This window comes from Suricata suricatta, chromosome 7 (genome assembly GCF_006229205.1).
Source record: "Suricata suricatta isolate VVHF042 chromosome 7, meerkat_22Aug2017_6uvM2_HiC, whole genome shotgun sequence".
Lineage (NCBI taxonomy): Eukaryota > Metazoa > Chordata > Mammalia > Carnivora > Herpestidae > Suricata > Suricata suricatta.
The window spans coordinates 24,749,941-24,763,932 of NC_043706.1; the positions used below are offsets into that span (position 1 = coordinate 24,749,941).

General features: G+C 51.7%; 1 protein-coding gene across 1 annotated transcript in view; it reads left to right on the forward strand.

Annotated features, from left to right (window-relative positions):
* SLC22A23 (solute carrier family 22 member 23) overlaps positions 1-13,992 on the forward strand; it is a gene marked incomplete at its 5' end in the record, with an annotated part of 176,684 nt that overhangs the window by 150,946 nt on the left and 11,746 nt on the right. The window contains 5 exons of the mRNA XM_029943146.1: positions 4,715-4,817; positions 6,727-6,959; positions 8,614-8,646; positions 8,779-8,802; positions 9,831-9,954. Coding sequence (XP_029799006.1) covers positions 4,715-4,817; positions 6,727-6,959; positions 8,614-8,646; positions 8,779-8,802; positions 9,831-9,954 — 517 coding nt within the window. The remainder of the gene's footprint in view (positions 1-4,714; positions 4,818-6,726; positions 6,960-8,613; positions 8,647-8,778; positions 8,803-9,830; positions 9,955-13,992) is intronic.

Consider the following 13,992-nt stretch of genomic DNA (forward strand, 5'->3'; position numbering starts at 1 on the left):
CAGTGACTCTGCAGGCATGGGTGACATGCTTCACCGGCATTTGCTTCTCACCAGAGCCCTAATGAGGTCAGTTGTCACATCATCCCTGCTTGACATATGAGGACATGGGGCCAGGGTGGCTAAGTGTGGAGAAGCACTGCTTCCCGCTGCCGATGTGGCCCCACGTGGAAAGAGCATGCCCCGTGCGGGGAGTGGGTGGCCTCTGTCCTCACGCATCGGGCCCTGTCTGCGAAGCGACCCCCGGAGAAGCCCGCCTGGCCCAGCATTGCCGGGTGGGGGAGGTGAGTCCCACATGAGGCCCACGTGGGGCCTCCCCCTGCCCCTCTCAGTAATCAGGCTTGAGTCTGCTGTCACTGCCCCCTCTGTCTTCTCCATCTGTTCGGAAACTGAGGTGAGAAGAGGGTCTGTGAATGACCCCTCAGAGTCCCCAGGTCAGGTAACTTGCCCAGAGTCACACCACCAGCAAGTGATGACACCACGGTCGGCCGGCCCAGGCAGACTGACCCTAGTGCCCTGCTCCTGCCCGGAGGGGTTAGAGAAAACTGTGGGGTTCAGGCCAGCTGCAGACATGGGCATGGAGAGGGAATCGCAGAGGTCACCCCTGCTGGGTCACTTGTCAAAACTTTGGGTAGATTTTGAAGAGTGAGCTGCATGAAGTGACTTCAGTAAGATGCGTATGGTCGCTCTCATCTGCTTGCTTCTGAAGCACTTACCCAAACAGCCAAGTGCCATCATTTCTAACTCCATACCTAGGGCCAAGAGCCAAGGGACTGCATGGGGGAGACCCCGGCACGTACTCTGCTCCACTGCCTTGGAGCCTTTAGTACATGCTGTTGATAGTGGCTGTGGGGGAGGGGGAGCTGCTCCCCTCCCTCCCGCAGCTCCTCCTCCTGCTGCTGTTCTCCTCCAGCTCTTCCTCCTCCTCCTCCTCCTCCTGCTGCTGCTCCCCTCCTGCTATTGTTGCTTCTCCTCCTGCTGTATCTGCTTCTCCTGCTTCTGCTGCTGCTCCTCCTCCTCCTCCTGTTCCTCCTGCCCTCTTCTTTCCCTGACTTCTCTTTTTGTCTTGTTTCTCGTTTCTAGAACTGATATTTTACCAGTTTCACCAGTAATGCATTAACAGTGCATAAGCATAAAAGCAAAGCCCGTTAATCTCGCACCCCCATCCAAACAAACGCAAATTATCGTCTGTGTGTGCTCTCCCTGCATCTCTGAGCCCAGGCTTGTGTGAGCTACCACCGTCTTCTCCCTGTGCTGTCCTTGAGAAGCACAGGTTGGCCCCTCGCCTGGATCTCTTAAATACGCAGAGGTCACGACTCCTGCGTGCCTGCAAGGACGCCTCTCCCTTCTGCAGCTGGTTGGCAGGAGAGCTAGGGAAGTCTTGGTCAGCCTGAGCTGGGCTAGGAGGGCCACCTGCCCACTAAGGGCCATGTGGGGCTTCGTCCGTTCCTTCATTGGGCCCTTGTAACACTGCTGCAGTGTGGGCGCACTGTCCCACTTAACAGCTGGGAAACTGAGGCACAGAGTAGCTTTCCTGAGGAAACTCAACAAAGAGAATGAAGGTCTCTCAGACGCCTTGCTGTAGCCCCAGGTTAGTTGTGACCTAACATGCAGAGGAGGAGGGACAGGGAAATGCAGGGTGGAGTAGGAGGTGCTGGCTTGTCCAAACTCAATAAACTCCACTTGCTTTTGTTTTGAAATTTTTCTTTTCTGTTTGTTTGTTTTTGAGGGGGGAGGGGCGAGTGGGGGAGGGGCAGAGAGGGAGGCTTCAGGCTCCATCCAAGCTGTCAGCACAAAGCCCAGCGCGGGTGAAACCATGAGCTGTGAAATCATGACCTGAGCTGAAGTCAGATGCTTATCCGACTGAGGTACCCAGGCCCCCCTGCTATGAAATTTCTCTAATGACTGTGAATCCAGAGGGTCAGAGAGCTTGGGAGGAGAGACAGGGAGAGGAAGTGCTTGTTATTTGTATGTCATTTCCTTGGTGCTCAGAGTCTGATCAACTTGCACTTCCTTCTTACATTCATACAGCCACGTGCAGGGACTTTAGGACGTCTCTGATTTCCGTCTGATGACTGGAGAGACAGAAAGACCTCTTGTATTTAGTTACCTTAGGGTGTCTCAAAAGTCTTCTGATGTTTCTCACAGCTCAGAGCTGGGGGACTTTTGTCCCTGAGAAACAGACCTAGTGCTGAGGAAGTTTTATGTTGCTGTTGATAGGCTGGTGATGTGTGTAACAGAGAAAACATCAATCGCCCCAGACAGGTTAATCTAATTCCGTTTAGAATAATGCAGTTACCCTGTAGACTATAGTCAGTTCTTTAGACCTTGGACTCTACAGTTTAATGCTATTAAAAAAAAAAAACAACAACAACACTTAAGTCACAATTAAAATTGCTGCAGTTTCTTTAAGCATCTATTTATGTATGATAATGCATTCGCAGTTAGGACTGGGCCACATTAGAAAAAGATTTTAACTTCTGTAACATGCTAACAGACATTTAAATTTTCTTCTTGGACGATTTCCATGGTGAGCAAGTACGGCTGCTGTAGGTGATCCCTGATGAGTTTTATAACCAGGAAGATACCCAGATCATTGGATCCTGCGTTACCATAACATTACCATGCTCTTTAAAAGTTTTTTTGTGTTTTAACCATGGGGAAAGGGTGTTTGTAAATCAGATTAGCCTATTTTTGCAGAGGGGAAAATAAAGGTTCAGGAGAGCCCGGGAGTCGTGGGGATCCACGGATAGACGCCCGAAGTGCCAGCTTCTCTGGCTTGTGCACACACCTCAGTCTTTGCACCTAAAAGTCAGAAGGAAGAAAGTTCTGGGAACTCAAGTGGCATGGCATCCCTTCGACATCAGAAAGGTTTTTTTCCTTTTGCCTTCAATGTCCCAGCTGGTGACATTGATCCAAAAAAATTTTGTTTAAATAAGTAACTCCTGATGTTGCTTAAGATTAAGCAGCATATTTCCCTTCCAACTGTAACTAATGAGGTGCCGGAGGCCCTAGGAAGCACCAGAGAGCACCTCAGTAGCACCTCCGACAGCAAGCAGCTGCTGCGGGGTCTCTGCCGAGGTAATTCTCTTTCCTCCAAGTGCAGAAGCCCTGATCTCAGTAGACTGAGGCCTTCCCACCCATACTGCTTGGTTTTGTTCGTGTTCTTGTGTTTTTCTTTTTAGTAAACTTATTTTGGAATAATTTTAGGTTTACAGAAAAGTTACAAAGCCAGTTCAGAATTTCAGAATACCCAGCACTCAGTCTCCCCCACCGTTAACATATTACTATAGGACTTTGTCACAGTTGAGAAACTGCCATTAGTAGAGTAGTGTTAGCCAAACCCCAGGCTTTATCTGGATGTCACCAGGGTCTCCATTAATGACTTCCTGTTCCCAGATCCCAGCCAGGGTCACATGTCCCCAGCCTCCTCTGGTCGGGGCCTCCTTTCCCTTGACAGTCTTGAGGAGCACGGGACGCCCAACCGATGGGTTAGGTCTCCTTTTCGTTTTCGAGTTCCTGAGTAGAGAGAATTGCTTCCCGAGGATCTGCTGGGCGGGGGGAGCAGGAGGGGCCTCCAAGGAGGCACTGCATGTGTGGCGTTTCTGCTGGCAGACGCACAGGGAGTTCCTGAAGCTGGGGCATTTCCGTGTGGTCCCCCTCCCTGTGAAAGGCCAGGTCCACACCCGGCTGCAGCAGACTCCTTCAGCGTGTTAATGCAGCATCGGAGCGCTAGTGGACTCCGTGCAGAAGGAGCCTCAGAGGTGCCGCCCCGTAACTGGGTAGTCCGTCACATCCCTCCGAGGCAGAACATTGTCTGTCTGGCTCAGCCCCAAAGACCTTTGACTGTTAACCAGAACATACACATACACATATGTGCGTACACACACGTATGCACTTCTGTGTTTATTTCTATTTCCAAAGATGCACGCACCCTTAGGGGCCACATCAGAAGGAGCAGCTACGGCCACCACACTTCCCGCCCGCGAAGTTAGGGAGCGTGTGAATATGTGCTTCCCCCGGTCTCGGAACAGTCGGTGAGGCGGACAGATCAGACTCTACACAGGAAAGAACTGCTTGTTTTAATACAGCCTGAACCTGATTAGTGCCTCTGTCACCCAGAATGTCATTTGGGGTGTTTTTTTTTTTTTACACATTTAAAAATGTTTATTTATTTATTTTGAGAGAGAGACAGAGCATGAGAGTGTGAGCAGAGGAGGGTCAGAGAGAAAGAGAGAGAGAGAGAGAGAGAGAGAGAGAGTCCCAAGCAAGCTCCCTGCTCTCAGCACAGAGCCCAACATGGAGCTCGATCCCATGAACCATGAGATCATGACCTGAGCCTAAATCAAGAGTCAGACTCCTAACCAACTGAGCCACCCAGGCATCCCTGTCATTAAGTTTGGTACTCGGGTCAAGTGGAGTGAGTCTACACTGATTGCTTATTGGTGTGTACCCTGCCTCACTCACAAAAAGGCTTTGCAGTGGAAAGGTACACTCGCGCTGTGCCTTGGCTCCCTTCGGTCCGCGTGGGGAAGTTTGAACGGCAAAGTTAGTGTTTCTGTGAATGCGCTTTCTATCCTGAGAGCCAGACCCTATCCTCTGGCTTAAAGGAAAAAATACATAAATTGCCCCTTTTCATGATGCCTGAATTCGGGAAGGCCCAGAGACTGCCTGTCCAGGGTCTTGCCGACAGGTCACGGGTCCTCTTTCTCTGCAGAGCTGGAGAAGGAGCTCTCCCGGAGGCCCAAGAAAGTCTGCATCGTGAAAGTGGTGGGAACCCGGAACCTGTGGAAGAACATCGTGGTCCTGTGTGTGAACTCGTGAGTCACAAGAGGGACACGAACAGGGTGGAGGTCAGGGAGAGGCTGGGGAAGGGAGTGTCTGGAGGAGAGGCTGGCAGGGCCCTCCTCCTCCCACAGCTGCGTCTTGAATTACAGCGACGGCATGGGGGCCTCTGGTCGGCCGTGGGGCCCGGGTGAGGCTGACAAGCCCCAGGATCCTTGTGTAGACCCGGGTCTTTCCCATCTTGACCCACAGCTCAACCACCTGCCCTTCCCTGAACACACAGAGTGGCCCGCTCTCAGGGTCAGAGGTCGCCAGGGGCAAGTGAGGATGTTACCTTTCACCTGATGTTAGAGACTACTGGGGGGCAGGAGGTGGGGCTCGCAGTCATTTGTGAACGGCCTCACAACTCCTGTCTGGGAAAGAGAGGCCCGGAGTCAGGGCTCTCTGTGCCTCCCATTCCCCACAGCTGTTTCTGTCAAAGCCACTCCACTTCATCCGTCCTCGATATCGGGGTTCCTTCTGACACCCTTGTCCCACAGACGAGGAGACGGAGGCCCTAGCCACTCGGCTGGTCAGGGCCCGAGCCCTCAGGCCTCAGCCTCCCCGCTCCAGACACGGCCGCCGCGCCCCTGTCCAGTCCCAGACAGATGCCCGCTAGGCTAATGGGACCATTAAAAACGGAATGACTTTTCCAACTTTCATTTTGGGGGAAAAAATAAACAAACACAAATTGCGACACAGAGGAGATGCCAAGTTTCTGTTTTAATGCTTCTTGTTTGGGCAAACGGGGATCAGTCTCTCTGACCTTGTTATCTTAAAATCACCTGTTGTGGTCAGAAGCCTTCCTTCTTATCAGAACAAAAAGGCAGGTGATTTCTCTGAGACCTCCGTAGGCCGAGCAGCCCCAGAGATAACCGAGTCTCCCTGGTTGCTAGATTATAAAGCAGCTGCCCCAGCAGGTCCTCTGCTGGGTGCGTCCCAAGTGGAAATGAGTTCGTTTGGCCAACAGCAGCTCCTCCTGTGGGGGCAGGGGTCTGCTGCAGGTGACCTTGATGCCTCCTCACAGGTGGATAAAAGCACTTTGATTTCCCCACAGCACGGAAGCCGGGGTTGGGAGAGAAGGACATTTGCCCCTCTGCGTGCCGAGTGCTGACGTAACGGGTGCGCTCCCACAGCTCTGCCCACACAGGACCCTGCACCTGCAGCCTCCCGGGTGATGGGCGCACTCGATCCCTGTCTCCCCAAGTGGACATCTGTTTCCAGCGAGGGGTGGGGACCCAACATTTCCCAACGGGTTTATACGAACCTCTAGGGGCAATAAACAGGCTTGACCCAGGGCAAAGGGAAGGAAACGGTGATAAATTATGAATTGATTCAAAGTCTCCAAGACCAGGTGTCTTCATTTGGCCTGACTTCCTACTGGCTTCCCCAGGGTGTGTTGGTCAGTAGCAGCAGGGACTTCTCTGGGTGGATCCTCAAGTTTCCAGAACCCTGGGTGCAGAAGGAAGAGGCAGAGTCCCTCACAGACAATATATCTTAGTAACCTTGTGCAGGCTGCTTACCCTCTTGAAGCTTTTTGCCCATCTGTAAAATGGGTCTGACTGGAGCTCTTATGGTGTTGATCTGGCATTAAGTGATGAATGGGGAGCGCTTTGTCTACATGTTGGATTTGTTCCATGGTGTTTGAACAGAATGCCTCACTGCTTTTACGCTCACACTCTCCTGCTCAGTGATGGCCGAGGAGAGTGAACTGGCACCCCCATGACAGGGCATGCTGCCGCCATTCCTCTGAAGCCTCTTTGCATTGCACCCCGTCAGACATTCGCTCATGGTCACAGCAGGTTCTCTGTGACGTGTCGAGCTGCCTCTGTGTTTCCTGGACTCTGAGCCCGCCTGTCCTTGTGCGCCTGCACACTGCCCCCTCGGCGTGTGCGTCTCCCACAGGCTGACGGGGTACGGGATCCACCACTGCTTTGCCAGGAGCATGATGGGCCACGAGGTGAAGGTGCCGCTCCTCGAGAACTTCTATGCCGACTACTACACCGTGGCCAGCATCGCCCTGGCGTCCTGCCTGGCCATGTGCGTGGTCGTCAGGTTCCTGGGGCGCAGGGGAGGGCTGCTGCTCTTCATGATCCTCACCGCCCTGGCCTCGCTCCTGCAGCTCGGGCTGCTCAACTGTGAGTGGGGGTTGGGGGCATGGATGGGCCACCAGGGCAGGGCCTGGGGGAGGGGAGCTGGCCTGTGACCAAAGAGTGTTGAGCAGGGCTGGGTGAGACTTTAGGGAAGTTTTCTGTGACCCGAGCTATTATTCCAAAGCCAACAGCTTGAGGGAAATGCTTTGGGAAGGACAGGTTTTAACTGGAATGTCCATGGTGACTGCCCGAGTGCACTGTGCCCTTACCCCCCCGGCCCTAACCAGTCCCCGGGGCTGCCACTTGGAGCCTTCCTTCCTGGCTTCACCACCATCCGCCGCACCTGAGGCCTTCCCAGTCCGGGTGGACGCGACTTCACCGACGGCCGGACTGTGGCTCTGTGAAACATCACGTGACCAGAGGAACAAAGCACTCTTTCATAGGAAACAGGGGGACATTTGGACACCCCTGCATCGGGACACTGCTTGTCAGCAGATGTTCCCAAATTTACCAGCTTGTCCTGGGGCCAAAGAATTCCTCAGCAAATGTTAAAAATAATTTAAACGAAAACTAGGGACTCCATGTAGTGCCTGCAGCTGTGGGAGCATACTTGGTACAGCCCCTCGTGCATGGGAGACGCACCAGGCTTCTCTCTCTGACGCACCCAGAGGGAGACCCGAAAGCGCGGGCAGCACGCCTGCTCTCAGCAGGCATGGTCCTCCTGGGCCAGGCTGGGATGCTGCAAGTAACAGATGCCACCGCTCATGCCCCAACCTCACAAGGAGAGCCGACCGAGGCCGGGAACCAGACTCGGGACTGTCCAGCCGCAGCGCAGAGCGGAGCGGTGGGGGAGACAGCTCGTGTCATCCACGGGGCGGGAGTCCGCATCCAGAACAGAAGACAAAACTCAAAACTTTCCCACCCTCATTGTGTGAAAACCAGATTAAAGAGCAGCTCCCTGCAAACCCAGGAGCACTTTTTCTAATTTGCTCACATCCTCATACACTCCGTATCTTGCTGGGAGACTGGTCTTATTTTCAGCTGTGACCAATAAGGAAACGGAGAAGTGGCATCTGGCTCCTGACCATCGGGTCCCCTTGTGCAAGCTCATGAGCTTTGGGTGACAGCAGCAGCCTCTAGGCGTGTCACAGATGCCCCCTTTGTCCCTGAGCAGGAAGGTCCCGGGTCCTCCCAGCACACAAGTAACTGCGCATCAGGGCTCAGAGCTCGCAGAAATGCCGCCTGACGGGTCTGCCCCCGCAGAACTTGCCGCTCCTTTGAGCACAGACCAGCAGTGACTCTGGAATAATTTTCTTCACAATAAAATTAACCCTTTGGCTTGAGGTCTACAAGGTGTGCCAGAGTCTCTGTTCTGAGGCATTCCGTTTTCTCCCCACATTTGGAGGCCAGAGCGGTTTTAGCCCTCCAAACAAAACGAGCTTTTTTAGTCAGGAGCTAATCCCGGTGTCCAGGGACTCTGTCACCCCCAGGCCACGTCCCTCTAGCTCTTGGCCCCCAGCGGGTATTGGTCCTGCTCCCCAAGTGGGTGTGGTGGGCTGGCCGTGGGGCCAACCCAGACGTGGGGGGGAGTTCGCTTAGAAACCGGTCCCACGGAAAAGCACAGGGACAGCTTCTTATCTAACGTGCTTTCTCTCTTCCCTCTTCACCCACCTTCTTTATCGCGTCTGCATGGGCCCAGTGATTGGGAAATACAGCCAGCATCCAGACTCAGGTGAGCCCCAAATGCCCGTGCTGTGCTCATCACCACCTTTTTATTGTTCCCAACTGGGTGTTTTCATAAAGACTCACAGACCTGTGGTTTCCCTTCCTTCTTCTTTCTCCTCCTCTCTTCCTACCCTTCAAGAGTTGCAGCTGAAGTTGGCCGTAGGTTGGACACTATAAGCATACATTTGTATTCTCTACTCCCTCTTTCCTCTAGAAAGAGCACCTTGTTTCCCCATTTGTGCCCGGCTTGCACGCATGGCCTCACGTCTTCTGCTGGCATGGGCGGTCAGCACAGGGCCCTTCCGGTGCCGACACACTGCTGCGCTCTTTCAGACAGTGCCTGGGTGACATCAGAGAACCCCAGGGAGCGTTGGAGGCCTGGCTGACTGTGCTGCCCAAGAAAGCTGCTGCCCCCTTTGTGAATCGCAAAAGCTCGCTGCTCTTGGCCTTGGGAATGGCAGAGCTGGTACCCCGCATCTTGCTGGTCACACACGCCTGGCCCACCCTGAGCTGGTGCTGCCAGGGCTCTCTGCAGCGGCTCCCGAGTTCATGATGCAGCCGTGCAGGGAGCTGAGCTGTGCCCCATATGTATGACTCCAAGAGCATGCCAGTGCCCTGTGCTAGATGCTGCCTGGGCGTGTGGTCAGACTCTGGTGGCATTTGCAAGAAACCTGGACAGGTTGAGCCCTGGCTTTCCAGGTCGTAAATTCTTCTCTTGGGGTTGAGTTTTTGTTCCCTTAAATCCAGCCTAGTAAACCCTATCCTGTGTACTGGACGGGTCAGCCCTGAGGCCAGAATAGCAGAGACCTCCTTTCTCTGAAGGCTGGGATAGAAGGGGCATTGCTAGAGCACCGTGAAGACCACCAGCCTCCCTCCTGCCGGGCCTGGCTTGTGGCCTGTGGAATTCCGGCAGAGTCCGTGTGAGCTCTGGCATTCAAGGCCCTCAGGGAATCGCGGGAACCCCAACGAAGTCCTCTGCCAAGAGGGTCTGACCTCTTACACCTGGACATGCTCCTCAGTCTCCAGAGGGAACTGAGCACCCTAGTCTGCACCCCGAACTGGGGAAGGGGGAAGACCCTGTGGTCCAGGTCTTCCCCCCTCCCCTGTCCCACTGCATCCCCACCTGCCGTGCCAGCCTCCTTTTCCCTTCCCTCCTGCCCCCCTCACCGTCTCCCTCTCATTCGCCTTCAGGTATGAGTGATAGTGTCAAGGACAAATTCTCCATCACGTTTTCCATTGTGGGCATGTTCGCCTCCCATGCAGTGGGGAGCCTCAGCGTGTTCTTCTGTGCCGAGATCACCCCCACAGTAATCAGGTACGTACTGGGGGGTGCCCCCCGGGGCATCTTCTTCCTAGGACTCAGGAGAGGGCAGATGTTGGGCAAGGCCGCTGTGGAATGAACCAGCATCAGCTTTGTCCCGCCCTGGCCTCCGGACGAGGGTGCAGCTTCTGCTGGACATGTCAGGGCTTCGGATGGAGAAATTTGCCCTGACTCTGAGGCAACTGAGAGTCACCTGAGAACTTGACCCTGGGGTCCATCCAGGCAAGGAGCTGAAAGAAAGGGAGCAGGGAACTTTTCAGGATACAGGAAACTCAGGCTTAACTACTTTTGTTTTAGTTCACGAGGTAAGGTGTGATCCTTTCTCGTGCTGTCCCCAGATAGTGGCACGTGGATCCTGCACACCATTTGATGCTATGATGATCACAGCATAATAAAAGAGTTTGTCTTCATTTAAAAGGGCATCACTTAACTAGAGTTGTGTTGTTTTCCTGATAATTACGGTCTATGACTTATGGAAGAACCCATCTTGATTTACATCACACTGACCTTTGCATGGGAATATCATTAGCATGTTTAACACACATGCTTTTTAAAAAATATGCATTGTGAATAAATGAGGCAATTATTCAGCTGTGAACTAAAATGCAGAAGTCAGCATGACACCAGCCATCCAGCCTTACTTGCCCACGTGAGCAAACAAGTGAAGCCCAGGCCTGTGCAAGGCGGGAGGACTCTGCAGACTAATTATTTTAGCCCCTTGGGGGCTGCAGAGGGCTCTGCGAGCAGACAGGTAGGTCGTGGACTTCCTTCCCACATTTCCACTAGTCATGCTGACCAGAGAAATTCCACATGACCTCATTTTGCTTCATTCCCCTGGATTATTACAGGACATGCCAAAGAGTTGTATATTTAAGAAGAAAAAAGCAATTAAATGCCAAGTAATTCATCCTGTTCCAACCCTCTGCTAAGCCAAAGTGAAGAGCCTGAAGCTTATTTCACGCTAGAGGTTGCAAAATGCCTTAGGCGGACAGCTTCTCCCTCGGTGTCCTTTCTTTACCGAGTTAAATTTCCTTCCTTCACAAAAGAACACGGCAAAGAGGGCTCTTTCATTAGTGCCCAAGTCAAGGCTGGACCTTCTGGCTTCCCAGCTGGCCTCCCCGCAGATGTGTGTGATTATGTAGCGTTCTCTGGGGGCGGCCGGTCACCCCTGAACTCTGGAGTCAGTAGACCTCATTAGTCACTGTTAGATTTTGCTTAACAAGCTAAACTGAAGGAAATACAGTATCCTTTTCCTCTTTGATGCAAACCTGGAAAGATTATATGGGAATGGAAATTCAACAAATATGTTCTTAGATTCCGCTTGCCAAGATGACACACTGGAAAAAATATTTGACCTTTGGTGGTGGTTTTGTACTTGGCGAGGATGAAAGGACATCAAGTCTGAAGGGGGCCTCGGCCAGGAGGGAAGGGTTTCTGGTGTCGCTCCCTTACCCTTCCCTTTGGAGTCTCTTTCTTGCAAATACACTCAGGAGTCCCTGGAACAGAAATTGACCTCCCTTCCCGCCCCCTATTTTACAAAGATAAATCCAAGATAAACCAGGATGAGCGGCTTGGGGTGTGTGAGCTTCATTTTTCTTTTTTCTTTTTCTCATTGAGTGTAATTGACATCCAGTGTTCTTTTAGCTTCAGTTTTCTTTCTATAAAACTAACCTTTTTCTACAAGGCTGTTATTAAAAACACACCTTCTGAACCTGGACAGTAGCCAAGGTAAGATGCCAGGATTAACTAACTAGAAACAAATAGGAGGATAAGAACTTTTTTTGAACCAAGGCTTATGGAAATCCATTGTCCAAGAATGACAGAGACTCGGGGCCCCTGGGGGCTCAGTCACAAGCAGCTCTCGCTTTCGGCTCAGGCCATGTTCTCTGGGCCTCGGGATCAAGCCCCACCTTGGGCTCCATGCTGAGCATGGCATCTGCTTAAGATTCTCTCCCTCTGCCCCTCTCCCCCACTCTAGCGCTCTCTCTCTCTCTCTCTCTCTAAAATTTTTCTTTAAAGTTTTAATTTTAAAATTAAAAAAATGACAGAGACTCACTAGAATCTAATGAACTAACATCATTGTTTCACGAGACTCCCTCCCGACTTACATTGCAGACAAGCACTTCCCTCTGACCTAGGCATGGTCCAGATGCTGTTCATTTATCATCAGCAGATGCACCACCTTGTTCTTTGACTCTTTCCTGAGGCTTCAGGAGTTGCCTCTGCAGGCGGATGGGGAAGACCCTGCCTGCAGCACCCTCTCGCTTTGGCTTGGTGAGAAGTGGCCGGGGGCCCTGGTTGATCTAGAAGCAGTTGGTGGCTTTTTTGTGCAAGATCCTGTTTTCCGTGCAGCGTCCATCTGGAGGCTGCAGGTGGGAGCCCCTGGGGCCGTGGCTGTCTTGCTCACCCCTCACAGAAAAGGGGTCCATTAATGGAGGAGGCAGCCCCTGGGGATAACAGGCCCATTTCATTTTCCAACAATTCCACAGATTCCTGAGGGCCCCCTGGACCTTGGCTGTTAAATCTCTGTTCTGTCTGAGCTTCTCTGCTCCTTCCTGGATCTTCTGCTTTCCTCCCCTTCAGGCCATCCCACCCCTTTCTTGGAACTTGCCTTCTCTGAGAGCTTCCTTCTGAGGAACTCCTCTCTATTCCCACGACAGGACTAAGACCCTGGGCCCTGATGTCCTCCTCTCTAAAGGTGCCTCAAGGACAGAGATGGCCTATGTGTAAGGTGACATCTGAAGTCTGCTTAACTTTTCTAAAGATTTGTGTCTTAAGGACCAGGGAGCCAAGGCACATAGGCTAGTTCAACAGCAGGATGAAGAATAAGCAAAGTGCAGAGGTTGTGGCCTAGAGCCTCAGACTTGGATCTCCAGCACAGGGAAAGAGCGGCCTGGACCTGTGTGTGATCCCAGGGGCCGCTTTTCTGGGTGGCCTTAGGCAGGTCCCTCTGCTAGCATTCATCCCTTTTGCCCTAACATGGGACTCACTATGACTGCCTTGTTATTTGGCGGTGGCGCTGAGAGGGCAAGGAGCATATGGAAGGGACCCAGCCACAGCAGATGACACGTGATATTAGGAATTATCCCTACCTGAATATTTGTGGAAGTTCTATTTCTTTCTGTAACGATTGGCACAAATTTTTGTCTATCGTTGACTTCACAGAAATGCAGTAAAGACAAATTAAGTCTTATAAAAGATAAAGTGCGGGGCACCTGGGTGGCTCAGTCAGTTAAGCATCCGACTTCGGCTCAGGGTATGATCTTGTGGTCTGTGAGTTCGAGCCCCGCATTGGACTCTGTGCTGACAGCTCGGAGCCTGCGTCTCATTCTGTGTCTCCCAATCTCTCTACCCCTCCCCTGCTCATGCTCTATCTGAATCTCAAAAATATTTTTAAAATTTTTTAATAAGTAAATAAATAAAAGAGAAAGTGAAAACTGCAAGGTTTGTTGCGTTTAAGTGCAAGATGCTGGGATTCCAGTGTTTAAAAGCATGATTTCAAGATTCTAGAATTCTTAATTTAAGCTTGCTACTAATAATAGTCAGCCTGTGTATTAGTATTTATAGCTTTAATTTAGATACTATTACTAGTACAGTAATAGCCAGTGGATATTAAATTTTTCTGCTTCTAAAACGTGAGGATGCAAAATTGCTCCCTGGTTCTCTTTTAACTGTACATTGAGGCGGCCGCCTGCTCTTTAAACATGGGCATGTGCTGCCCTCTAGTGACAATCTAAAGAAAAGCAGAAAATACACAAAGTCAGCATTTTATTTATATTTATAGTTTATTGTCAAGTTAGTTTCCATGTAACACCCAGTGTTCATCCCCACAAGTGCCCTCCTCCATGACCATCATCTCCCTTCCTCTTTCCCCCTCACCCTTCAGCCTCAGTTTTTCAGTATTCAAAACAGCATTTTAGAGGAAAATGAACATAGTCATGTTAATAATGACCCCATTCTCTATAAACAGAGATTTCAAAAAAACAACACCAAGCCAAAAATGGCATACTGAATTCTTTCAAAAGCGTCCCT